The 27,043-nt window shown below is 36.4% G+C and overlaps 1 protein-coding gene across 8 annotated transcripts in view; it reads right to left on the bottom strand.

Moving 5' to 3' along the window:
• Positions 1 to 27,043, bottom strand: part of FUT9 (fucosyltransferase 9) — a 98,497-nt gene that overhangs the window by 7,321 nt on the left and 64,133 nt on the right. For 2 of the 8 annotated variants that reach the window (XM_068184090.1, XM_068184089.1), the window contains exon 2: positions 17,493 to 17,586. The exons of 3 other annotated variants lie outside the window; for them this stretch is intronic. In XM_068184090.1, coding sequence (XP_068040191.1) covers positions 17,493 to 17,559 — 67 coding nt within the window. In that variant the 5' untranslated portion in view covers positions 17,560 to 17,586. Of the gene's footprint in view, positions 1 to 15,019; positions 15,178 to 16,806; positions 17,108 to 17,144; positions 17,321 to 17,492; positions 17,592 to 27,043 lie in introns of those variants that run through there. 3 more of the 8 variants (XR_010997136.1, XM_068184091.1, XM_068184094.1) reach the window with 3 other exon arrangements.

Below are 27,043 nucleotides of genomic sequence, written 5' to 3'. Positions count from 1 at the left end.
AGCAGCAACACAAACAGGGAGATAGTAATGGGGTATCAGCTCTGTTAACCCCAAGTTTACCCAGAAAGGCTTGCAAAAAAATGTCTGTTTTTGAATGCATTATATTTATTAAGAAATAAAATTGAATTTTATGGAAACTGTTTTATCATATTTTCCTTGCAACTGGGACTTCTCAGTCATTCCAGAAGGGAGAGATATGTTTTGGTTTTTTTCTGATTATGCAACACTGCAGGGGGGAGAAAATATAAACTTTCTCATCAATAATATTGATGCCTATTTCTCCAGCATTTTTTGCACCAATTTCTCCAGTTTCTCAAAGTTTTGCCTGTAGCCCAAAATATATCACTACTTGCAGAGGTATAACTTTCATTACTAGTCTAGTACTGAGATTTTCCAAATGAAAAGGACAGTATTTTAAAATAAAAAATGAAGTAAAGATTCTTAAAAGCATGGACACTGAATAATGAAAAAGCAATCATGTTAAGTTTCACACCTTAGAATTCTTAAGTGTTTGGGTCTAACGCTTGTCTTCACCACCAACTAGTCTTAGGACTCCTCAGGTATAAATACTTAACCTCAAGATAGTCTCTGAGGATCACTCCTGGCATCAGTCTGGGTGAAGAGCAGAAGGACTTTGAGGTTAACAGAGGTGTCAGAGGTAGGTACCTCTAGAAGCAGACAGTCTAGGCAGATACTTCAGGGCTATAAAAGGACAGTTGAATGCAGTTTGAACTGATAGGAATCACAAGCAAACAACTATTATTGTTGGAAAGAAAGCTCATATAAGATTGCTTTCCCTGTCCTCTAGCATGTTTTACCAGACTTGGCCATGGCATATTTGCATTTATGCTTACAGCTGGATTTTCTTAAAGCACATTTCCAATTAGCTGGACCTTTTTCACCTGCAGTATTGAAGAAAACCTGACTGCCTCAGGATAGCCAGTGTGTAACTTCTTATCTCCAAGTCACTGCTGCATGGACATGGCGCCAAGTGTTTTTACTTTAGCTCTCTGAAACTGAAGAGTGCTCCTTTTTATTGGAATTAACACTCACTGCTCTCAGTTAAGCTTCCTCTGTTGCAACCAGAACAGTGGATTTTTTCCCCCCAACATCCAAACACAGGCTAGCTTCCACACATTTCCATGCCTGTCCACAGATTTCTGAAAACAGCCCAGCATGAAAAGACTCAACAGAGCTACACAGATTTAAAAGGCTGAAAACTGAATGAGCTGCTGATCTCAGACTGCATATTTTTATTCTACTGTTTACAATATTCTTTTTCTTCCCCTCTCCATCTCCTCTGTTTTCGAGTTGTTAATTCCACAGATTCCAGTTTCGTGTATTTGCACTCTGAGAATAGTATAGAATAATTTTATTCAGTGGTGGTAAATTTTACTTCAAACAGTTTTAGAAAAATGACCTAAAAGCACCCCAAGGACAGTTAGCCATTAAGATAGATTGCTTAGGAATGGTGCAGACCCTACCACTGGAGACTGGTAAGACAAGGTGGAGAAGGTTAGAAAAACACCACTAAGCAATGAGAGATCAGATTGTGCCCTCAGGTCCTAGGGCTGGGCTAGAATGACCTCACTTGGTTCCTTCCAGCCTTGTGCTCATAGCATTAAACACAGATTCTTATAAAACAAACCTACTAAGAACACAAACTGGCAGTCTAAAACTGCAACGAACTGAAGAATAAATGAGTAAAATATCCCCCATCCTCAAAATTGTCTTGCAAACTATGAAGTAGCCACATGGCACATGGAGTGAAAATGTGAAGGAAAGCAAAAAATTATGTGGACCACAGCAATACAAAGTCCCTATTGTTAAAGGCTAAACCTAAGTCTTCCTGTCAATTGCTAGATGGGGTACAGCTGCTTTTTTTGTGAATGTCTGAATCTTGACCCCTTGCTGAAGAAAACCCTATTCTCAGCTTTGTTCCCCAAATTGCTGTGCTGTGCACAACTTCCTGCTATGGCTCAGCAGCCCCCAGCCTTCCCCCTGATTTTCATCTATCCTCTCCTTCTCTCCATGGCAGTCACACACTGTCACTCTCCTGCTGCTTATACAACAGCTCAGTGGTTTCTTACTGTGATCCAACTGTACAGCAAAAGACATTAGCCAGGGACACAGAGTCTCTCAGAACAGCAGGGGAAAATGGCTGAAGCACTGCTGTCCATACTGGAGTGACTCTATGTCTACCAGCACTGCCACATATTAAAAAAATACAGTCCTATCAGCAAGAAACTTTTCCAGGCAACCCAGAGTTATTGTCAGGACACTCCACATGGCAGCAGTGTTGCTTTCTAATCATGAGCTTATGACTTCGTCCCAGAGCGTACAGGAGGTACCCTTTCCTTCCCTTGGCAAAACTGGAAAATAAATGGCATGCAAAGTGGTCAGAACCTCAGCAGCACTGCCAGCTTTGGTAGCATGCAGACAGAACCTTTTTTTACCTTAACTTCCACATCTGCTCGTCCACATCACAGCTAGTTTATGACCGACAGCAATCTGTGAAAGGGGTGATGGCTTTCGATACTGTGCTAGGTATAGAAAATGGAGTTCTTCACCATTGTAGCTTAGTAGCAAATTTTATCTGCCTTGCTAGAAAATAGCTTTTTATCTTTCTGAATATAAAGCTCATCCTAGTTATGCAGCACAAGCCAGTCCCTGCCTCTTTCAAAAGCCCTGAAAAGGCTCTGCACAAAATGAAGCTGATCAAAGAAAAGTGCTCCAAAAGCAAGTGGTCTCTTCCTCCCCTCTTTCCATGTGGTTTGGGAACAGCAAACTGCTGTTCTCTCTGATTCTGCCAGACTTGCAGAAAGAGCTCTTCAGCAGCTTTGTTACTGGCTTGTAAAGCTGCAGCCGGCCAGCTGAAATACGAATAACATACCTGCACAAGCCACGTATTTGTGATGGCCACCCGCCCACCAGAAAGCCCTGATTAACTCACAGTGGCTGTGAAAATGAAGTGAGCAAAGCCAAACAGAGAGGGAGCATGAAGTGAAAGAAGAACCATAGGCATTCCTGTGCACATAAGTTAAACTCCCCATCAAAAAATCATGGTTGCTTCTGACTGATTTCCTCATATATAGTTCCCTTCTATAGTGGAAAAACACCTCCTCCAGTGAAGAAGATAAATCAGAATCAGGAAAGAGCAGAGGATGCCTACTTATAATACTGAACACTTACTCTAGGGTATATTAGTTCTGTGCAAAGCAAGGCTTTTGGAGCTCTCAGCACCAGCTGTTTGTGTAGATATGATTACAGGCTAGGTGCAGTAGTTACACTGCTCTATCCTGCTGCATAAGCAAGCTCAAAAAATTTAATTGAGATTTAATGCTGCCTTTTTTTGCAGATAAACCTTCATAGATCTGAGGATTTTGCCAGTGGCAACACAACTTGTGAGATAGCTCTGTAGCCAGGAAAGAAAGCCTGAGAGGCCTTTAAGAAATGCTATAAATTCCCCGTAATCTGATCTCTGCTTAACATTTCACTTCTCTGCTTGCCTAGCACCTTTTCCTTAAGAGACTCGTTATACCTCTAGGTTTGGGATCTGTACTGATATAACTGGTTTTTTAGGATGCAGGTCAATGTTCTTGCTTTAATTTAAAAAATCTTCTGTGCTATGGATCCTAGTTGCCAGTGAGACAACAACTGCCCTAGAGAGAAAAGAAAGCCACTGAAGTGCTCAAATCAGTTGCAAGCTGCTCTGTGGCTGAATTGGAAAATGCCATTTACTACTATGTTAACAGAGAAGAGAGGTGATAATTTATAGGCTTACTTTTTAAAATATGTCCATCCATATTTTTTGCAAATTAGACATTTTTTCCCCTCACAGAATGGAAGGATGGGCATTTGCTTTACAATACAATCAACAGAACTGGGTTTCTTGACTATTCATAGCTAAGAAGTAACTAAGTGTTTCTCAAGAGGATTCAGGATAGCCAAGAGTCCTCATCCAGGTTCTAGTTGTCTAAATGCCTTGAGCAGAACTCCTCACTGATCCAGCTTTCTTAAAAGCCCATCAGTGACTCAAAGCTTCGGGTTAGATTCTGTGCATAGAGAGTACTTCATATTGTAATATACTGAGTGCCAAAAACGATGGCTGCTTGAAAAGTGCAATTCAAATAATTGATGGATTGTAGAGCACTTGTGTGTGTAAGGACACCAGCATTGATTGGAAGAAAAGAAAAACAGCACCAATCATTTTCATAGCACCAACAGCTATGTTTTCAAGATTCCTTGTGTTGGTAGTACCAAATATTTCAAAAGCTGTTAAGTGTAAGATAGAAGGTGATTATAAAACAAGACTCTTGAATGAAATACTTGTCTTGCTGGAGAAAGATTAGTAATTCACAATAAGGATTATACTCTACTGCAAAATTTGGACATTGCAAACGAGCACAAGACTTTTAAGATCTTATACAAGTGCCTTTTTACTCAAACACGGGGACAAAGAGCAAGATCAACAAAAAGGAAATTCAGAAACTTTCCTAATAAGAAGTTTAAACATATGCATGCACACAAACTGAAACAAAAACTTAATCATCCAAAACCTAAAGCATGATAAAACCAGAATGAAAGCATATTTAATAAACAATATATATTTTAGATACTCTATACTATAAAACCAGCAAAACTAACAATCCCTCAGCCTCTCAAACTGCACACTCTTCTGAGAAAACAAAATTGAGAGACAGCAGTGATTAATTTCTTGGAGTGTACATAACTTTCTCTTTGTGTGCACAACAAAAGGAAGAGTAGATAGCTAAAACTACAAGTATAACAAGCTGAGAAATACAAAGCTTAACAAAGTCACTGAAGAGACTTTTTCTGTGGAAAAGAAAGGACCTGAAGTCCTTCGGTGAAGAAATAGCAAATTCACAAGAGGAATGGGTTGAAAGAACAATTGTTTGATAAAATCCTCCAGTAGCTGCAAACACTGACATGTTCTAAGGTGATGTTTTCTTTTTACTACTTATTGTCCAGGTTAACATAGACACTGATGCCTCTGAGAGCAACTCAAGGTTAGAACATGGCAATAAAGAATATTCTGCACAGGCTGCTGACACAACACTGCACAAAGCAGGCCAGCAGTTAGTCCAGAGATCATATTTCTTTTGAAAAGGCTCAAGTTATTTGCTACTTTTTAGCTTACTGTCTACCTTTTAAGCATCTTAAAAAGACAAGTTAAATGTTTGCAGTCTAAGTTTAATTTTAATATTCAATTTGCACTTGATTCTAACGTTCAATTACTGGATTTTAGTGTCATACATTATTCTACTCTTAATAAAGAAAAAAAAAATCCATAATGTATTAATGAATGTTATGCTACTAGAGTAACAATTCAATGTACAATTATTTGCTGTGTCTTAGAAATACAATTTGCCATGTAGTATTTTTCTCATCTTAAGGTTTGCAACCCATAGTCTTTCTCTGGCACAACTTGACTGCCTATTAAAACTAAGCATTTAAAAAGTGGAAAGAAAGAGATTTCCTTTGTTCCTACAATGCAAGGACGACTTTATATAGCAATTTCACTCAGAAAGTAACTTTCTAAAGAAAGTCTGCTGAGATAGGTAGGAGGAAACACAGAAAGAAAGAAAAAGAGCAAGGGAAATAAACTGGAAAAGATTAAAAAAGGGGTCTACATATGAGGTCAGCAGCACTTAATGCTGGATTCCTTTGCTTTGAAGAAATTGGTATAAAAAAAAGTGATGGCAAGCAGTTGCCTTTTCAAGCAGACTTAGAATCCATGCAGTTAATTCAGTTTAGCAAATGTGGGTAGGACAAATTTGATGACAAAAATGTTAAGAGGAACCTAAATCCCTAGTTGATTAGGCTATCCCAAGTCCTAAGAAGCCCCAAACCAGAAACAAGCTCTACTAGGTAGGGATCAGGGGACATGTTGCAATCCTGCAACCCTGAAAACCTCTGTTCATTTGTCTTTTAGTGCTGGTCATGCTTAAACTCTCTCTGACCCTCTGCCTTTCAGACTCCTGTGCTCTTAGCTGCCTGGTGCCAGCACATTCCCAGAAGGGGCTCATTCTTCACGAGGAAGGGCCACTTCAAAATCGATAAACTAGCTATTACCCCAGCTCTGAGCCCTAAGGAAATAGATGTGCCTGCAAGAGCAGACCCCATCTTAAATGCACTGTAACAGCTGCTTTTTGTTTGTTTGAATTTAAAGGAAACAGGCATAGGATGAAGTCCCCTTATACAGAAATTGAAGCTATGACCTATTAGATATGAATCTTTCTTCAACCTCAAGTGATTCAGATCTTGATATTTCAATTTCCTTAAAGGCTTTCTAGCTCCTAGACAACAATGTCTGTCGATTTTACAATGTGTGAAGAGCTTTAGGAATAGAGGTGAGCAATCCTTTTCCCCTCACTGGAGGCCTAGGTGCTAATCAAGACAATATTATTTTCTTTTGACCTCTTTCTCCTGCCTATTGACTCCCTAATGATTTATGCTCAGGGGCGCATCTGCAGCAGTAGAAGGGAGAGACAGCTTCCTTTCTCATGCAGTTTACAACCCTGTAAAGAGAAGGTGAAAGAGAGGGTTTAAATCTCCATTGTTGGAAAGACCACAAAAACTGGTCTTTATTTTGGGTGAATAATTTTCTGGATGTGTTTCAAAAGGTATAATTTCCTAACTTCATCATAAAAGGAAGGGTCTAGATCCCTGCTCTTGAGGGAGGATTCCCAGCTCTGAATTCCAAGAAGGACCCAGTCCTTTAGATCACTGGATGTATCTTGGTGAAGGATGGAGGAAGACATACCCCAGTTCTGGTGCTCCAGGAACCCTAAGGAAGTTTTCGGTCTAACAACCAGACCTGCTGATGGTCAGCAGTTGGCGGTTGTTGAGGACAGCTTTTGATCTCTGTGGTTAGTTACAGTCAAATGTCACACAAAACAAATATTATAGTACCACAAAGACTTCTTCCCAACCAAACTGAATGGAATTTCTGCTAGAATATATACCTTTTGTAAGTCCTCCTAAAGGAAGATTAATCAAAAGCAATTATAATAATGTTAGGAAATCTTTATTCCACTGACAAGCACATTGGCCAGCTGGACAGCACTGTTTTACCAGGGCAATTATACCCTGCTGATGCCCTGGCAAGTCTCATACACAGCACATAGAACAAAGTGGTGGAGAACTTCCTGACTCTATTATCAGTTTAACCTGAGTTTAGTTGAGCAGAATTTAATTTGAGTTAGGCACTAATAACTTTCATAGATAGCTAAAGTGTAAGACCACTTTCCTTTAATAAAATACTTTCAAATCTACCAATGAAGAGTACCAGCAAAATAAATGCTGCTCTAGTAATAACAATACATTCACTTTTGAAATGCCTTTCCCTAAAGAATCTTTTGGACTTTTGCTAGCATAAAGTCTTAATCAAAACACAGTCAGAAAATTATTACTGAAGCTGCTTTATGTAGAGTAAAGGAGGGGTGGAAATCAAGTCCAGGAAAGATAAGTCATTTTTACAATATCATGAAAATTTGAACAACTATTTGACAACTATGACTTAAATTTGCATCAAAGCAGTGGGATCTGTGGGACAGAATTTTTCTTCAAACAAACTTCACGAGAAGGTTGTCATATCACATTTATTCAGATCAGATATCTTTTTTATGTATCTTTGTTTCAAATTTCTGAAAATACATCCACATTTTCTTGGTTGAGGTAAATTAGTACAAGGAAATGGAAGATTTAATCAGATTAAAGTCAATGACACCTTGATCTTTAAGAAAACCCCAACCCTTTTGCAGAGCTATAGTTAAAATTCTACCAGCAAAGCTGGATTTGCTGAAAGACAAGAAGTATCAGAGATGAAATCTTGCTCACAGAAACACTGGAAAACCTATTAATTTCAGTATGGTTAGGGTTTTGTTCTTTCAGTGGATTGCAGCAACATGTAAGAAGAGAAAAAAAAGAGAGCTCAAAAGCTATTCCTTTGTGTTCCTTAAAGTTAACTTAGAAATAAAAATCCTAAGGCAACTCAGGATACAACGAGACAGATGTAAGTTAGAGCACAGGGAATCTAAAATTTGGAACAAGGTGCAAATAATAAACACCTTCCCTTATACACACACATACAGTGCCACACACAGTCTGTAACTTCAGGAAGGATTTAATCACCTTTTTGAAGTGTTTCTCAGTTTTCACACCTACAGTATTTTATAAATACATACTTCTATGTATACTTTTATATATATATATATATATATATATATATATATATATATATACTTGCACTATTTATGTGGTATTTCTAGCACACTTAATTCCTTAGATTCCCTGAAATGTGATTTATCAATTATGCTTTATATTTCTTTGTATCCATACCCTTACCTCTCTATATGTGTAGTATGCAAACACACACACACACAATAAACTTACGAATGTTTAGGCATCACTGCCCAAGCTGCTGGCCCTGGATGGAGGCTGTGATCCAATGGGAAGTGCTACTGTTTTCTTGTCATTTTGAGATATGCTGCAATGTGACAGCCAGTGGGTGCAGAAGGCAATGGAGTCACTATTACTACCGTGCTGGCAAACAGGGAGGAGGGAAACAGAGCACTGAATTCACAGGGTCACTGAGCCAGGGAGGTGTGGATGGGGAAACAAGGCAGAGAGGAGAGACAGGTAATATAATTATAGGAGAAATAAAATCTTTTTCTTTCTCATGTCCTTTAACTCTTTTGTCAGAGAGGACATGAAAGAACATATTGCTCTGAAACAATTATTTCGGCAGGAAACACAGCAGCAGGCTAAATCCTGCAATCCTGAAAATTATTTACAGCATGAGATGCATGAAACCTCTGTATAAATTACTGGAGATGGAAATCTGCCTTTACATTTCTGGAAAAAGTCTAGGAAGGAACAGAAGGCAGTTGCTTAGACTAGAATTCTGATGAAATATGTCATGGGGGAATTGGGTGAATTTACTCTCCATTAAGCAAACAAGCATGTTTATTGATACAGCTGATATGAATAGAAAGCTTAAAAGATAAACGATTCTTAAATTCCAATTGAATTTTTATTCATTTTCTGTCCCTCTTTTGCATTTTTAGCATCAGCAATTATTATCAACTTCTTTTTTATTACCAGCCAGTTTCTTTCAAGTGTTCTGCTCTTTAAGATTTTTAGTCATGTATAAGACAAATGCAATTGTCTTCAACAAGCTATTTTAAGTGGATTCATTTTAGTCACCAATACAGATGTCTAAGACTTATGAGCATGTTTAAAAAATAATAAAAAATTATAAGAACATGTTAGAATGAAGCTTTTTAAATTTAAATTTTTTCTACATATCGTCCGTTTGTTTTTTGAGTTATTCAGGTTCCTATGTCATGTTCAACACCATAGCATCTGGTTTTGCTATTTATTGTTCTGAAATTATGCTCTGCAATGCCAAAAGAGAAGATTAAAATGTAAGTAGAATTTGCTACAACAAATCAAGAGAAAGATATGAAGATCAGAGGAGTATTTTTTAAAATTGAGTTACTTTGGATTTTTTGAGGTGTAACTACAGTGCAGAATGCTTTTTTATAGATTCAAAATAATTTAATATTAACTGGAAAATAGAATTTTTAGATACCCATCAAATAATTAGAAAACTCCATATAGTCTAAAGGCAGTTTTGCTGCTTTAAGCTGTTTGTTTGAATGCTAAGCAAGTATTTATTCAATGTTTATGGTGTAAGCATTTAAATAGAAAGTAAAATATTACTTAACAATACTTGTGTGCGATTGACAGATATTGGAATTTGACTGCACTCTGTGCTACCTAAAATGATAACAAATGAAATGTGTGCATCCAGAGAAGCTGGTTTTGGATGGATGAGCTTGATTTGCTGATGAAAGTAAAATGAAATAAATTACACTTCAACCTCTCTGAAACTGGCATATAATGCTGAACTAAACTGTAAGTATTTCACTAGGAGGCTTCAAATAGGTTGTCTAAGACTTTTTTTTTAATCCTAAATAGAGAATAAAATACAATAATCTCCATGAGACTTCTGGAAAGAGACTTTAAATTGTCATTTTATGCAAGGAAGCACAACAGAGTTTTGCAGAGCTGATGTGTTGATAATATGATTACTCCAGCTAGATTTATTTTCCCTTTTGGATTTTACATTACTGTTATCTGCCGCATAAAAGGGAAACTAGATAAAAATAACAGCATGCAGGAAAATGTGGATCAGAATTTAGCTTTGGAAGAGATTGACTTACAGTATTTAAGAACAATAAAAACCTTTCCATTGCTATAATTATTTGAAGAGTAAATTTTTAAAATTTATTTTCCAAAATCCTGCAGTGTATAACCTGTTTTCTGCCAGTGAAGGACAAACTCAGATTTACTGCATAGAAGCTATAAACTATGGTGGAAATGAATTTCTTATTTTCATTGGACAAGATGAATTGTGTCCTTTGTTCCCTATTCTCTCTTCATAAACTGCTTCTAAAATTATTTTTTGATGCATTGTGCATAAAACTATATTTTGATCTATGAAAGTTCAAAGAGACTCGACCAAAAAATGTTTAATTTCTTTTTCTCTTATAAATTTGTCAACACAAAAATCTACTTGGGAAAGTCGGGTTTGCTAACATTTTCTCAGGGATGTATTTTGTCATATTTGAAACAAATTTTCAAATTTGTTTCAATTTGAAAGAAAGCACAAAGATGCTTTAATATCAGTGTACCTCATTAGGGAAAGATTAGTTTGAACGATTTCAGTTTTGCTCTGGACAAAAAGGGAATATTTTAATATCACAAAAACTTGCAGAGGACAAAAATTATCCCAGCAATCATTAAAGTTCCCTTAGTGGCTGGAGGATTTCTTCTGCTGTCAAGCTTGGCGGAGAGATACACACGGTCAGGATGCTGTCAGGGTGGGATATGACAATAGCATCACATTCCTCTCATGAGCTGCAAGACTGAATTACCTTCTAAAAGAAAGAAAGAGGGGAAGAAATGTATCTCACCTTGATACTGACATAGCCTGAGTAATTAGTAGTTTCTATCAGGAGACAATCCAGCAACTGCTGCTCTAGCAGCAAGCACCCACAGGAGTACCAGTGTCCCCTAAGCTTCCCAGTGTCCCCTAAGATTTCAGGAAGGGGCACCTCAGAGGACGTGTCTTAAAGAGCTTGTACCTGAACATGTACATGTACAATGCTTCTACAATACAATGCTTCTCCTTATGGTGGTAACCTCAGATATTATGATCCTACTAATAGATTGACCTCTCTTAACCGCCTCTCTATTATTTTTTTCCCTTCTACGGTTCCCTTTTCATAATTCTTCTGACCCTATTTTCATCTTTACTCCTTTTCTTTTTGGGGCAATGTCAGAACCTTTCAATTTCTCAGAATTAGAAAAAACTAGGGAAATCTGTCAGCTCTAGCAACATACAAACCACTTCACTGAAGCATCCAAATAACGCTGCCAATGCCTCTTTTCCTAGCCTTTGTCATATATTAGAGTGTTTTTATTTACTGAGCATTTACATATTTTAAGACACATTAGCAGAACTTTGATTGTTCTTGATAAAGCCCCACATATTAATTCAACAACAATTATTTCATAAAAGGAAATTGATGAAATATAGATCTATGAAAAGACTGGGAGAAAAGGACTTGGAAACATTGCATTTTTTTTTCTTTCTGTACTGCTCCTTTGAGAAAGGGGAAAGATTATTAATAGTCAGACAAGGAGCATTAAAGAATTTGAAGCCTTAAGACTTCAAGAGCATTCAGGAGAGACAGGATCTCCAGACTCATCTAGAGGAAAGGTGGCAGAAAAGAAGCAGTTTCTTTATAGTTATTTTTCTGTTAAAAGAAATAAAGACATAATATATATATGTCCTACTGTGCTATTTATTCTGTATAATTGAATCAGAATTGAAGGATCATGGCTTTGCTATGTTATTTATTATGCAGAATTAATTTCCATGCCTACACATGTTTACACGAAGGGTGCTAGAGTTACTTTTATGGGGACAAGGTGCAGGGTGCATTACATCTCTGACATTTCATGTAGGCTCTTAATCTTACATGCATTTTATACCAGCCTCACTCTACTCATTCATTGCTAGAGTTGGACCTCGTTACCCCAGCAGCAGACACTTCAAATTAAAAATGACTGCAGAATCTAATCACTGACACTTTCAGGTGTAATCATTACCCAGTTAATGAGCATGCACTTGAACTAAAAAACCCATGAATTTGGTTATAACACTTTATTTTGTATACACTTTCTGGACCTGTGATTGCAGGCTTTGTGTAGATTGCCATGCAAATGATGCCTAAAGAGGCTGACCTGGAACATGGGCTAGACAGAGTTAAAGGAATAAAGTAGGTTTTTATTAAAAGGCTTTCAAGGGATACACCTTGGGCAGTACAAGGGCCTGGTTGTGGCTCTGCACAAGTTGGACGCAAGATGCAAAACCAGTCACGAGTTTTCACACTTTTGCAAGCTTTGGTTCATTTACATATTGGGGTCAATTGTCCAATTACATCTTCAGGTTGTGAAGTCCCATCACCCCAGATTGCTCTCCTCAATTCACTGTTGTTTATACTTCTTGAGCCTAAAGCTGCAACAGTGTCCTTGGTTTTCAAGCTGGAAAAGGATTGTTTTGTCTAACTAAACTGTGAAGAGAGCTTGCTAACACTTTATATGAAGTTCAGAGTCACACACTAAGGCAGTACAGAATCTAAAAAATATGAAAGATAAAGCTTAATCATCAAAAATACCTCATTTGAAATAAGAGGTATTATGTTCTTCTGTCTGTGGTCAGCTCTGTCTGCTCACAAATCAAGTTTCCTCACTGTCCTGCTTCTCAGATCTTCTGGATGACTCTGGCTGCAGGTGAAAGCACTGTGACCAGTGATGATGCTCTGAAGCAAGCTGCTTTTTCCCATCTTCCTCAACATGCCTGATCCAGAGCCTGCATCTGGTCCAACATCTACCTGGTCCTCTTCTGATCTTTAGTGAGGTTCCATACTGGATCTCACTTTTAATATGCCTATAATAAATTTGTAAACTTTCATATGTAATTGGGAATTACAGTTCTCAAACTTTCCCTTTTGATTTGCCATAGTATAAATTTGACCACTAGGGTATAAAGATACCTATACACCAAACAGGTCAAGTTATGATTTCACATAAAGCAGCATAATAAACCAAACCACAGAATGATATAGAGTATGACTATTATCAAACTGAGTACAACAGACTAAACTAATTCCTTCTGTGGCTGCCAGGGAAGAAAATCACTTAGACAAAGCAAGGCAAGGGTAGTGTAACAAATAAATGATACAGGGAAGGCAATTCTTAGCCCTCTCCCTTTTAAATTTAATGGAAAAGTCTCCTAAACAAACAGCTGCTTGGGATAGGAAAATGGATTGACTTTTTTCTAAGATAGGGGAAGCACAAACATGGACTTTCTTTGTATTCACTGATCAGCACTTTGCCTTTTGCTTTGAAAGCTGCTGTTACTCCCTAAATAACCTCCTTGTTATTCCACTTTCTCTTTAATAAGGGTGGCAGATGTTTGCTGTATTGCGTCCTAAGTCTGAAGGTGTATTTCAGTGGTAAATACAGAGTATGAAACCCACTATTTGGATGTCATTCCCACAGGTCAACTAACATGCTGTCACTGTCATTTTAGCATCCTAATTACATCAACATTGTCCTTTGTGACTCTCACTGCAGATTTCCAATCAAAATGTCTGTGATGAGGGAAGTAGCATTATTGCAATCAAACAGCTGAACAACATCTCTAATCCTAGCTTGTTCAACGTCCCAGACACACTATAGAACATAGATCTGAACAGCTAAACATGGCAGGAAAGTACACCTATGCTGTGAACTGCTCTGGCTTAGACAGCTGCTGAGGAGCAGTTAAACATGGATGAGAATTGCCAGAGTTCAGTGCACCTCACTCCTGGGACCCTATAAAATTGAAGAATGGTAAAGAAAGAGTATAACCAATATAATTTCTGCCTCTTAGTATCTTTACTGCATGCTTGCATACACGCATATGAATTCCCACACAAAAAAAAATCCCACACCATAAAATTATTCAAAATGTTTTCAGCATTGGTTTTGATTCAATTTCATGGCAAACCTAAATCCAGGAAGCCTGAGGTTCCTGGGTTCTGCAACACTGTGAATACACAGAGCTTCCATTTTCCCAAGGAGATACATTTCTAGGAATCACAGCAGTACTGCAAAGCTTGAAGAAGTAATGCGCTCTACCCCAAAAATAAGGTGAAAAAATACAGTACTGATTGCAAAAAATCCTATTAGGAGACTGTAGGAAAGCAGCTCCCGAGTTTCACTGCTATTTCCAATACAGTATAAGAACTTGCTGCTTGTTCTCCCAAGACAGAAAGCTCTTAACGTGGAAGGTTTGAAATAGTCTTGAAAAAATGCTCTTTTCTACCTTTTCTAATTTTTTTTTTCTTCTTTTGATGATGCCACATGGGTCTGAACCATGACTGCAGCCTATTTTGTGTTGGGAGCAGAAGTTGTGCTGGACACACTTGGCTACAATACGTCATTAGGTTTGGAAATCCTGGTATAGCTAGATATGTTACCTGCAAACAAACCTGTTTTTTAAGAAACTGTAGAAAGAATAATGACTAGTCTGGTATTTAATTTTGCTATAAATGAAAGATTTTTGTTACATAAATAAAATCTCCCTCTACATCAAAAGGAACAGGTTTGTTTCACTGTAAACTTCTTTACACTTTCAAAGTATCATTTAATTCCTTTACATATAAAACTATACTTCAGACTACCATATAAGAGAAGCTGTGATGTCACTTCTGACAGAAATTAGAAATGACAGCAACCTATTATAAATTTGAGTGTTGGTGACATTTTACCTGGTCTACTTGAATGTTGAAAGAGCTGATGGGGACACTAGCAAGTCAGATCTTATGCGTTGATTTAGTTTCCTCAAACAAAAAATGGAGTTAAAGAGACTCACCTTCTTTGTACAGCATTCTTAAAGTAGGTACAGAAATTATCATGTAACTAATATCATGTAACTGTTTCTCTTGTACTGACTGAATCCTCTGTTAAGTGAGTAATTGGGATCTGTGACAGCTTTGGGCTTGCAAATCAGCGCAGATGAGATTCAGCAGACTGGAAAAGCAAAAATCAAAAAGTGATCTATCAGATTACTTCCTAATCTCAGTGTCATGTCAAGTTCACATAGTAGGTTGTAGTAACTGCAGAAGAAACTCTGATTTGCATTTCTGGTAGGTCCAGATCACCAGATCATAGCCTCAATGTGATTGCTTTCCAAATAAGACCAAAATAAATCATTTTAGTTGAGATATCATGGGAGCACCAGCTGTAATTTACCTGAGCTGATGTATCCAGCCTTTCAGCATGGCTTTGAGGGGCTGACTGCACTGGTGCCCTGAAAATCAACATGGAGCAGAGCAGGCTCACTTCTTGAGCATGGACAGATCCACTATGAAGCAAAGATCTTACACAGCATAGACATTGTGGCAATCCTTATGAATCACAATTCATTAGCACTTCTACTACTTCACACAAAAGGGCAACGGGGTCAGAACTTTGCTCACAGGAGGCATGTACAGGTAATAATAATACACTGCATGGATCTTGTGTGTAAAGGATTTCCTGTTTGAAAGATTGTCATGCACTTTCTTTTACTGACACCACGTTTTTTAAATTGAGAAAATACAGTTTCTATTCTAGTATGACTTCAAAGCCTGGAAAAAGCAGTTTTTAGTCTCAAGGTGATATGAAGAAGGATAACACTGATGGGCACAGAGGAAAAGCAGACTAAGCAAATATACTGCAAGCTGATATAGAGTACAGCTATTATTATTAGTAGTAGTAGTAGTATTAGTATTATTGTTACATTTTTTTCTGCCTGTATGTACTTTATATATAGACACTTGGTAGTAAGAGTAGAATTAGAAGTCTCTGTTCATCTATTCATTACTTTCAGATATATTTCAAGTGACATGGATCTAAACCCATAAACCCAAAGAAATCAATAAGAAGAAGTAGACTACATCAGTTACACATTAGAAAAAAAAATGTATGGAGTTCTGTTCCATGTTAAGCTCTTTCTTACTGCATTATCAGTGTAGTTATGCCACTGTAGCACGTTGCTATTAAAATTCATTAACAAAGGTTATTTTTGAGAAAGTTTAAATTTAAAAAGTTTTCGGTTGTGGCGTTGTCTCTGGGGCAAAAATTTTCCCAAAATTCCTTCTTCAGTTTTCTTCTCTCAGCTACTTCAGATTATTTCCCCAAAACATGATTTTCAATTCAAATCTATCTTTTTAATGACATATAAATTACAGCAGTGATCACAGATAATTATTTTTTCTGTATTATAACTTTAATATGCTCTTATTAAGCTCAGAATATTGTCTGATAAACTTAGTTATAAGGATAATCAGGATTAATGAAGACTCATTTCTATTTTCTTTCAGAATCTCTTCTCTGTGGGAGCTAAAGAAAAAAGAGCTAAAAAAAGGTGTTGTGACAATAAGAAGATTAAATATTAAGTGTCAGCATGTGTTTCCATTTCTCTGCAAAGACTTTACATATAAAAGTAGCTTTTTAAAACTTCTTACAGAGTATTTTATAACTGCTTTACATGAAGTATAAATAAATCACCTAATTTTGGACTAGCCATTTAATAAAGAATCTTAATGAAATTAACTCTTTTACACACAAAAAACCCCTGTTAACTCTTACTATGTGAGTCTAATGATGATTGCCACATTAAATTCCTGATTTAGTACATATTAACAGTTTTGAGAAGAAGTGTAATTTAAGCTTGAGCTGTATGTTGCAGAATTCTACAAAGTCCCATGTCAAAACAGTAAGCTTAGTGAAATTCATCCTATTCATAGAAGGAATAAGGTCACACTTTTAAAAATCACCTGACATCCATATGCGTTAGAAATCCATCAATGTTTTCAAAACTAACCTAGACATTTTAATTGGGATTTCAGTCTTCTAAAAGTTAGGCATATTTTCTAAATTGGTTGTCTAATCTATTTTCATATTTAAGGAGAGATATCTTTCAAGTAGTTTTTTAGCACTTGAGAGAGAGAGACTACTCAGTAAGAAATTCACAAAATAGCTGTCTTTTAGGGAGACTAGATGCTTATTTCTTATTTCCTCTAGGGATGTAGAGTTATTAATCCTCTTGTGGAGTCAAGTGGATGAAGTAGGGTCAGTTCTTTCTGGATTGGCAGGTGGAGAATGTAAGGAGCATGTCTTAAATGCCATTCTAGAAAATAGGAGAATAAAATCCAAATACCTTCTGTGTGTAATTTGGGTTCTTATCTTCCAGGAAAGAAATCTAACAACTAAGCTGTAAGGAGGAATTTAGAAATAAAGGTTTTTGTGCATCACAGGTGATACTTAAATACTTGACTACTGTAACAGAATGTGATTCTCACCAGAACATTGTGGCTGTGGAGACAAAATCTTCCATCTGTGATTCATCCTAGAATACAGCAGCTTCATGTGACAGATTGCAGAATGGGAAAATATCTGTTTTGAAATGAAATAAAACACATTTTAAGGTCATCTTGTGACATCATGAGTCAGTGCTTTCAGCTACATGTCAATTAAGTATCCTTCCTCTCTCTCTCTCCATGCTGATTTATGTGAAGTTCAGTCATGCTCCAAAAATCATGAGGGGGTGAGATATACTATAGGGAGAACACATTTTGATTTGAGAATCCTAGAAGGGTAATGAGATGTCCCCAGGTTTTTGGTAGCACAGTCACAGTAGAAAGGTCTGTGGCTTCCTCAGAGCCAAGGAGCCAATGTGTGGATTTTCATGCTGGAGACTTCACCAACAATTTGGATGAAGAGGTCTCCAGAGACAGAAAGCCTACACGGCAGCTGAGAGGGTAGAGTGTCCCACAGGTGCCTAAACATTTGAATTCAGGAACATGAGGCTGTTGCCTAAGTTATCTTCAATGAGACTTTGACTCTCTAGGCTCTATATGAAATATTTCCATAAGTGCCTGTAGGTTAAATGTTTTACTTTTATGTAAGGACCTAAAAATTCAAAGAATACACCAGAAGAATTTACTAAAGATTCTGGGTATTCTGTTAAGCAGTTAACATTCCTATCTTCAAATTCTGCCCTCTCCATGCCCTGTACTTGCTTTTGAAAATGTGATTTTAGAAATTCTTTCGTAACCTACTGTGAAAAACTACCCTCCCATTTCACTAGAAAAATGCAGAAGTTTTATTGGTTCAAACACTGACTTAATTTTCATAACATCAGGTTTGCCTGTAAAGAAGAAATAAAGGAGAGTGTAAATACTAGTCTTTTAGGGCTTTGATATGTTTGAAAACAGAATCCAATTAAACCCCTATATTTGCTAATCTTTGTCTTAATAAAGTTGCTGTGGGTGTCATTGGCTGTTTAGATCATGAAAACATGGAGAAGCAGCATGATTATTTTCATATTTGTGTTCAGATGTTTTACCATTATAAACACATGAGAAAACCTGCTTGGATCTATTCAATTTATAAATCAGCAAATGGTTTTAAAAAGGAGAGAAGGTAATTAACTTCACTTTTTAATGATGCTCCTAATTTAAACTATGCAAGGGATGTTTAATGAGTGAGAGAAATGCTGCAGAACAAAAACTGTTCTTTGGTTAAAAAAACAAAATGAGAATTAGCAGAGTTTGAATCTATCTGCACATCTTCAACAGATGTGACCTTAACCAAAGTGTTTAATTTTTGTGCCCTGCAGTTTTTCTATAAAACGGAAATAATAAGATTCAACTTGCTGAGAGATTGTGGGTCTTAATTATTTAGTATTTATATCTTCTGAGATAATATAGATAGGATTGCAGAGTGTGATGAATGATTAAGTTCTGATGTTTTTGCCCAGCTATTTTATCATACAAAAATTTTTACTTTTTATATCCAACAACTACCCTGACAGAAATGTATTGAGCAACAAATGTGAAGTCTTTCTCAGGTCTCTTAAATGTAATTAATGCCCAAATTAATCTCAAAAGCAGTAGAGAACAATAATGTTCAAGTCTACCTCCACTGATTGTACCTGCCAGTTCCACAGGAAGATGAGTGCAGAGTGTCTTCCAGGTAAAATACATTTACTGCAATTTAATGGTTTAAAACCCCCTAAATCATCATGGAACTAAGTTTCAGGCTTAGCATGCAGGTCCTGGAGAATGGAAAAAAACCCACAACTTTCTGCTTCTGATTGAGCTGGTGAATACACTCATGGTCAACAGAGAATTGTTTTGCAGGTGATGAGTTCCTGAAGCACAGGTCTGGCCCACACAGCTGCTGGATCTGAGTACCCCAGACAGAACATTAAGCAAACCTCTCAAGCAGTAGTTACAAGAAAAAGGCTACATAGCTACCAAATGCACTCGAATGGTTGATGAATTGTTCAGAGAAATTACGGAGTAATACTTGTGATGAACAAGTACTGCTACTTTGAAGCACCAAGTAATTGCCAACAAATATCTTCAAAAATTTCCTACATAGTCCAACAGAAAGAGGTTAATGGTCTTTCTATGAAAACATTTTCTTATCGTTATTGGTCTTTGTGTATTTTTACTTTGGATTGGGTTGCGCGGACAAAGGTCTTCAGCTTCTTTAAATATCTGATGCAGCTAAACAAGTGGAACTTCCCACCTGATTTATTTGTCAGCATAAACTAGGAGAGGGTGCATGTATCCTTTCTGGTCATAAAAAATAATTTTATTTTGCATGGAAAAAATTCTAATGCTTTCACACAAAATATGTAACACAACAACAAAACCAGGGGATTAATACATTTTCCTATCTACATTTAATTCTGCTCTGTGGAGTTTGCATGCATGTATTCTCATGAACAGTATTATAAAATGCAATGACATCAGAAACATTCTATACCTTGACTATAGATTTAGTTTAACTATAGAACCTGAACTGTTATAAACAGGGTGCAAAACTGTATCTAGAACCCTCATCTGTACATGTCTTCTCTTCCATCTTTAAAATAAAAATCTAAAGGGCAGTGTCACTACCTAGGATGTTGCAGACTGTGAAGAGCATTTTATTTGAAAACTGCAAGTAGCAGCTCAGGATATAAATTCCATCATGCCATTACAAACATGAAATGAATAAAACAAACAAAAAAAAATCCAAAAGAAAATGAAATCTGTGTACAATAAACACAGATCCAAAAATGGTTTATAGAAGTGTTGTAGTAAAGAAAATAATAAAATTATTAGAAAATAACATAATAAAATAATTAGAAAATATGGAATAAAGTTTGCTGTTTAATTATTTACTTATTTATTTTATTATTTGAAATGATAATTTAATCTTTGTAATTTAAAATGGTATTAGTAACATGCAAAAATATAATAAGTTTTTCTGTGATGAAGAAAACCTGCCTTTTCAGGACAAAAACATAGTCTCTTCTATCAGGCTTAAAGAGAATTAAACATTTGTCAGCATGACAGGTCTTAAATTCACAGAAAGTAATACAGGGATGCAAAAAAAAAAAAATTCATACTATTGAATGCTAAGGACATCACAGCCACTGGGCATGACAAGTGAAATGACAGATCTAAACCATGTAGTAAAATAATGTTTTGAGCAAAGTAAGAGCACAAACTAAACACCTCTCCTATTTATGACTTACTGGTAAAAAAAAAAAAATTATGTCCTTAGAAGGACAAGATGCAGATATTTTTGACCAATATGATCATATTTTTAATATGCCAAATACATTTACAACCCTGGAATACATTTGCAATCTATCAGGATAATCCAACTATATAAGTGTCAGATATGATTTGAAGAAGCAGAAGGAAGAAATGCAATTAGAATATCAAAAAAGGCACAATATGTTTATTCTTTTTTGAATTCCTGCTGTCCAGCTTTCCCATGCATTTGTCACACCTCTCCAGTCTGACCTTCAGGGTGAAAAACTAAACACTTTACCCTGACCTTCAGGGTAAAGAAAAAACACAGCCTTTTTTATCCTCTCCTAGCTATTTCAAATCCATTAAATATTTCAGTTGTAGTCTAGGTATTTCCAGACCTAAATTTGATTTTTATCTGGTTCATACACTAAATTATTTCTCTTAGTTCACTATCATTGACTTTCTCAGTAAAATGCCTCTTGATTAGCCTCTGGTTTTCTCTGCAGTATGACAAATTCTCCTTCAAAGCTGAGTCAAAGTCTTTTGAATATTCCCAACTTCCTGGTGTGTAGGGTAAAGGATTTCAGCTGAGTGTTGTAGCTTGTTTTAAAAATGTCTGGTGTGCTAAGGATGCAATTAGGCCCTCACCAAACACACAGCAGGCCTTGGAGGTCAGCTCCAGGGGATAACCACCATGCTGCACACCCTTACCTTCAAGCAGCTGAAGAACACTTGGCTTAAAGCATTCAGTAGAATGCTGAAGTACAAACTTGGCGTTTTAAGAACACATGTTCTTAAAACGCCAAGGTTGTACTTCAGGAACACATACTAATTTAAAATGGAATTAGCAGCTACTTCCTACAGTGAGATTTCCCAGTGAGAGACTCTTCAGGATGCTCTGAGCAGATTTTTACACAAAATATTGAAAATGAATTGCAGCACAAAACCTCTTAACTCCCTACACTTACCAAAGGCATATTTTCCCACTCCCTCTCTTCAATAGACTTTTTTTTTTCATTGTATCTGTTTACCCCCTCAGAGAAATCAAAAGGGAGTGTGTGTCTTTGCTCTTTTTTTTTGCACCATCTGATATTGCATTAGCTCTGAGTCACCTGCATTCTCCTGAGCTCTCAGTCTGATCTTGTCTAGGAATTGTACTCATTAACTCAGCCGAAACAACAGTTTACAAAGACATCACTAGCATAATGTGCAGAGTACAGAGTCAAGGTCAGGTTGCTTAACGTATGCATTTGTTCAGCGGTTTTTGAATTTCCTCCTGCAAATGTGAGCTTGGGGACTGAGTGAGCTTGCTCAATGCTCTTAGAGATCCCAATTGGAATAATTAAATGTAAGGTTCTTTCATCTGCAAAACTGCGTTTTCAGCTTTAAACACTTTTTTGCTGTTGTTTTAAAGACTATTTTAAAATTTTGGCTACTACAAATAGAAAAGCTAGTGTTAGAGTGTATTACATTATCTGAGAAATAATTAAATACATATAAAGGTAACTGCACTATAAACGTGTGGAAAACAGTAGTTAAGAAATGGAAATTGTTATTTCCTGATGGCTCTAAACTATGATATATATGTTTGTCCCTTTTGCTCAAACTGAAAATCTGAAGTACTTTTTCTGTATACAATACATTTTATTATTCAGTGGAATTTGACTTTCACTTTTATGTTAGGAGTCATATCCTGCTTAACAGATGATGGACAGAGCCTATCTCAAACTGAGTTCATTTGGGTCATCAGATAGCTCAAACGTTTTTAATATTTTGCAAAACTATATGACCACAGAACCCCCTTCTTTATAAAGATGTAGTTTAACTAGTTTATCTAACAGTTGTAGTTTCTAAAATATTATAGTAATAACATATCTTTTGTCAAGTTCCTGGAGGGCTCCATCAAAACAAAAATTTCATTGTGTTTGCAATATGAGCATTCCCTTTCAGGTGGAAAACTTGCCACAAGAAATATTTTGCCTGAGCTACGATACAGTAAATGATGGCAGCAAAAGAGGAGAAGAATGATAAGACAAAAATAGAGCAAGGAAGATCAGGCATTTAAGTATGCAGTTCTCAATGGCTTTAGAAAACTTAAAGTATCTGATCTATATCAGCCATCCTGTTTGCTAGTGAATTCATACCAGAGTGCTCTCTCATTTTTTGGTGTTTTTTGACTTTTCTTTCCTTAGCTGTTAATGGCAAGATCAACTTGAGCAGCCTATTGTAGCATTAAAGGGTAATCCAGAGGGAACTTGAAAGGTGTTTGCTACCACAGCAGCTATATGAGCGAAGATGGACAGGTTCCAAGGTGAGTACAATGGCAAAACATAAAGGCTGACTCTGATGTAGTAGGAAACAGGAGAAGGAGAAAGAGCTTCAGAACAGAAGCAAGCCTTTCATATCAACTGACACAGCTATTTTGGCAGCTGTATTTTATATGAGCAGAGAATGCAGCAAGGAACCTGGTCAAAAATCTAAGAGAACAGAGGAGGCCTTTAGCAGCAATAAAAGAAAACACAGTGTAAGCTCATCTGAAGGAACCACATGGCTTTATCATGACAATAAAGGCAATGGAAAAGGAGGAATTAAAATTTTTCTCTTGCAAGTTAAGGCATCATTGGTTTTTTAATGTTTGGATTATCTGAAAAATCTGCAAGCACTGCGTCATGGCAATCCAGTCTAATGGTGGGAAGGGATGGAATATCTAGGTAAGAAAAACATGGAGTATTCCTATGTCCACACATTAAGTCAATGTTCTTATTGCTGATTCTCATTTTATTCCCTTTCTTTCCAGTGTACTTTACAAATATTCTATATAGCAAATATTCTCCAGCATGGTCTTCAGTCTCTCCTGACGGATTTCTGTTTGCTTGGTGCTTGCTGAATACTCTGAAATCTTTAAATCTAATTGCATTATTTATTATCTTTTTGTGTAGAAAACTAACTGTGCACTTAGCCTCTGAGATGTTAGAACTTGAGTGGATGCTGACTTGGCTGCCACAGAGGACATCATTGTCTTTTTCTCCTTTTGCAGTGTGACTACCACAATGAAGGTACTGTCCCCTTAATCCTTTTTAAGAAGAGGCCTTTTCTACAGGATATGTCCTCTCAAAACACAGGTGAGGAGGGAGGTTTATAAAATGCATTTATACTTCACAAGTAGAAGCCAAAAGGCATTTATAGCCAATAACAGGGATGCTGTTTGTATGAATTATGTCTCAATAATTACATTGCTCCTAAGTTAAATAATTTCCTTACCCATTTTTCTATAATCTTTTCTCCATCAAATTACAAGTATGATATATGAGTGCAAAATAGCCCTAAGATTGCCCTGGCATACTACAATTCTTTCCCGAACTGGAAGATTCCATCCCAGATAACACTCACAAATCGTCTTTCTATCCTGCAACCACTCTCTTCACTTTTAGCATTAATCTCCAAACTGAAATCATCTTAACCACTCTGAAATACATCCTTCACAGGTGTTAGGAATAATTTCCTCTTCTCTGAACTCATATGCATCTTCTATTCATTTATGCAGGCAGCAAAGTGCCCACTTTTTTCTGGCTTTTCTGCCTTTTCTTATAATCCAAAGCTTGTGGCAATTTTTGTAACTTTTTTCTAATGAAAGAAAATTGAAGAATGATAGAATACAGTGCTCAGAGTCACTTGTCTTAAGAACTAGAAAAGTATTCAGGCAGATACAGTTTAATGCTGCAATGCCTAAAACTTCCTCACTTGGAGCCAAGCGTAACGTTTGCACTGAGGGGTGCACTGTGCTACTGAGAAGGGGAGCACTTGGAGTTGGGTTTGCAATATAAAATCAGGTGCCCCTGTTCCCTTGAATGAATGGGACATCTAGAGGTGTACAAGAGGGGTTTGCACTTAACAGCAGCTGAAACAATCTGATGCTTAAACCAGTCCAGAGCTGGGTCCATCTGCATCTCCATTTTGCTTACAAACAGGCAACTTCAAATGGTTGGTGTCATGTCTCTTAAACTGGAATATGAGTCCTGAAGCTCGGCCCTGACCTTGGCTACCAAATAAGGTGTTAAGTGACCTTTCCTTCCTTGGATATGAAGGATACATGATTGTAGAGTGCAGCACTTAGAATTGTTAAGGTTGGAAAAGACTTTCGAGAACATCAAATCCAAGTAAGAGCAAGTATTTTCAGAAGAGTGACCTAGTCAACAAACCAACAAACTCATTGTGGAAAGATGTTGGTAAAACAACTTCTATTTTTATCCCTGTTGCATTTTGTCAGCTAAGAATATGAAAGAAATGGAGGGTGAAAAGCTTGTGTTTTTTCCACATCTAACCAGTGCAAAAGTTTGTTGTTACAACAAACACCTAAAAAAGAGAATTTCAGAGGTATCCTGCCAATATGCTCAATTGTAGGTAGTCAGTAAATATAATGTTTGACCTGGAGATAATTGAAAAGATAAGAAGTAAATTCTTCCTGTGCTGAGGGTGCATACAGCCAGAATAGTTATAGTTGCCTTAAAACATTCATCTTCAAAACAGAAACTTCACCCCTGAAGCTTGGATGCTACCTTGAATTTAGACTCAGAAATTCTTATTTTTTCCATTTGAACCTCTTGAATGGTCACACTTAAACTAAGCAGAATTATTCATGAACATAACGTTAAACACAGACAAAGTATTCGGATGGTCATGGACATGAAGCAAGATATATGATGCTTAATAATGGAAGTGCAATTCTTCAAAGTTCCTGTCTGGGTTAGTACAAACTTGTCTCCCTTATCTGCCAACTCATATATACAACCAGCATGGCTACTTTTGTTCCAAATTACAAGGTCCCTAGCTGCTGCTGATCTGATGGGAAAGCCCTCTTCTCCTTGGGAAAGAACTTTGCAAATCTTGCAAGCCTTTTAAAACTTTCTCCAGCTTCATCCATGAAAGCCTATTTTTTACTGATGTTTACACTGGGCAAGTCATCCTCATGGGAATGGGGCAGCATGATACTTTCTAGAACAGAAATAGTCTCTTGACACCTCAAAGCCTTCCTACTTTAAAGTGCTGCTTGTTGATAATTTCTTTCTTGGTTCATATATGTAAAAAAATACCAGTAAGTATCTAAATAGAATTGAAAAGCTGATCAAGATTTACTGATGATCTATTACGAAAAGGTACAAAATACTACATAATTGTCCTTATTAAGAACTAAAATGTTTCACAAATATTTAACATTTTATCTCCTTTTGCTGACTGTAAATTCAGCTCATATATAAAATTAAGTAATTTAAAAAAAATTATTAAAGTGAATGTCTAGTCTTTTTATAATACAAATCTGCTGCTTCAGCCTCAAGGAGTTTCTGTTCCTGCATCGTTAAGTTGATTGACAGTCAATCCACTTTGTTCATCAAAAGATTTGAGAAAGCCATTTCCACCACAAGTTCTTCACTGTTACTTTTAAAACATCAGATAACGTCCTTTATCTTTCTAGATGAAATGGCATTCACTATATCTCAGGGGTTTTTTTTGTGTTTGTTATCCATGGGTTATCTTAATTTGACTTTTTTTTGCCAATTTCTTCCTCTTTTTTATTGTCCTAATTTAATCTGATCCTGTGATTGTTTTTTCCCTAGAAGTGATTTTTTGCTATTTCTCTTAGTTGACAATATATTTTTTCTTGAACATATTTCTGATGCTCTTGTCTAATTAGCTATAATATAAATCATTCCACTCACAAAAAGGGCAGTTTATACTTTCTTAAATGACCTACATCAGTACACAAAATAGATTTTAATATCATCTACATTATAAGCCGAATATTTAATACTAAACTAGATCATTCTGTGTTTCTCCAAAATATTCTAAGGATGTTGGTATTCCTTATTATACTAACTTTCTAAAGGAGCTTTAAAAGTAATTTTCATTAATGTGTGTTGACAATTCTACTGAGCTGTTACTTATGTGTAAAGAGTTAAGCACATGCAAAAGAATTTCACAGGAATGATTTTAAGATAATCATCTTTGGGTAGTTATTTAGAGAATATTGTACTGATGAAATTTGGATTCAAGTGCCCTATTTTTGGTTGGAAAAAGGCAAGACTAAGACACACGCACATGATTCCTCACACCTACGTATGAGTACAAAGTTTTTGGTACCTCAAGCCAGAAAAAGTGAACATTACCTTTGACAGCTGTAATGTGGGACAATAACATAGTAGCTTAGCCAAGAGATTAAAAAAAAAAAAAAAAAAAAAAAAAAAGAGTTAATTTTCTTCTGGAAGTTCTGCTTGATTGAAGAGTTCGTGATCAACTCCCAAATCGAGAGTTATATTTTC

Source organism: Anomalospiza imberbis, chromosome 3 (genome assembly GCF_031753505.1).
Source record: "Anomalospiza imberbis isolate Cuckoo-Finch-1a 21T00152 chromosome 3, ASM3175350v1, whole genome shotgun sequence".
NCBI lineage: Eukaryota > Metazoa > Chordata > Aves > Passeriformes > Viduidae > Anomalospiza > Anomalospiza imberbis.
The sequence above is the reverse complement of the archived record's forward strand: the minus strand, read 5'-3'. Positions and strand labels throughout refer to the sequence as shown.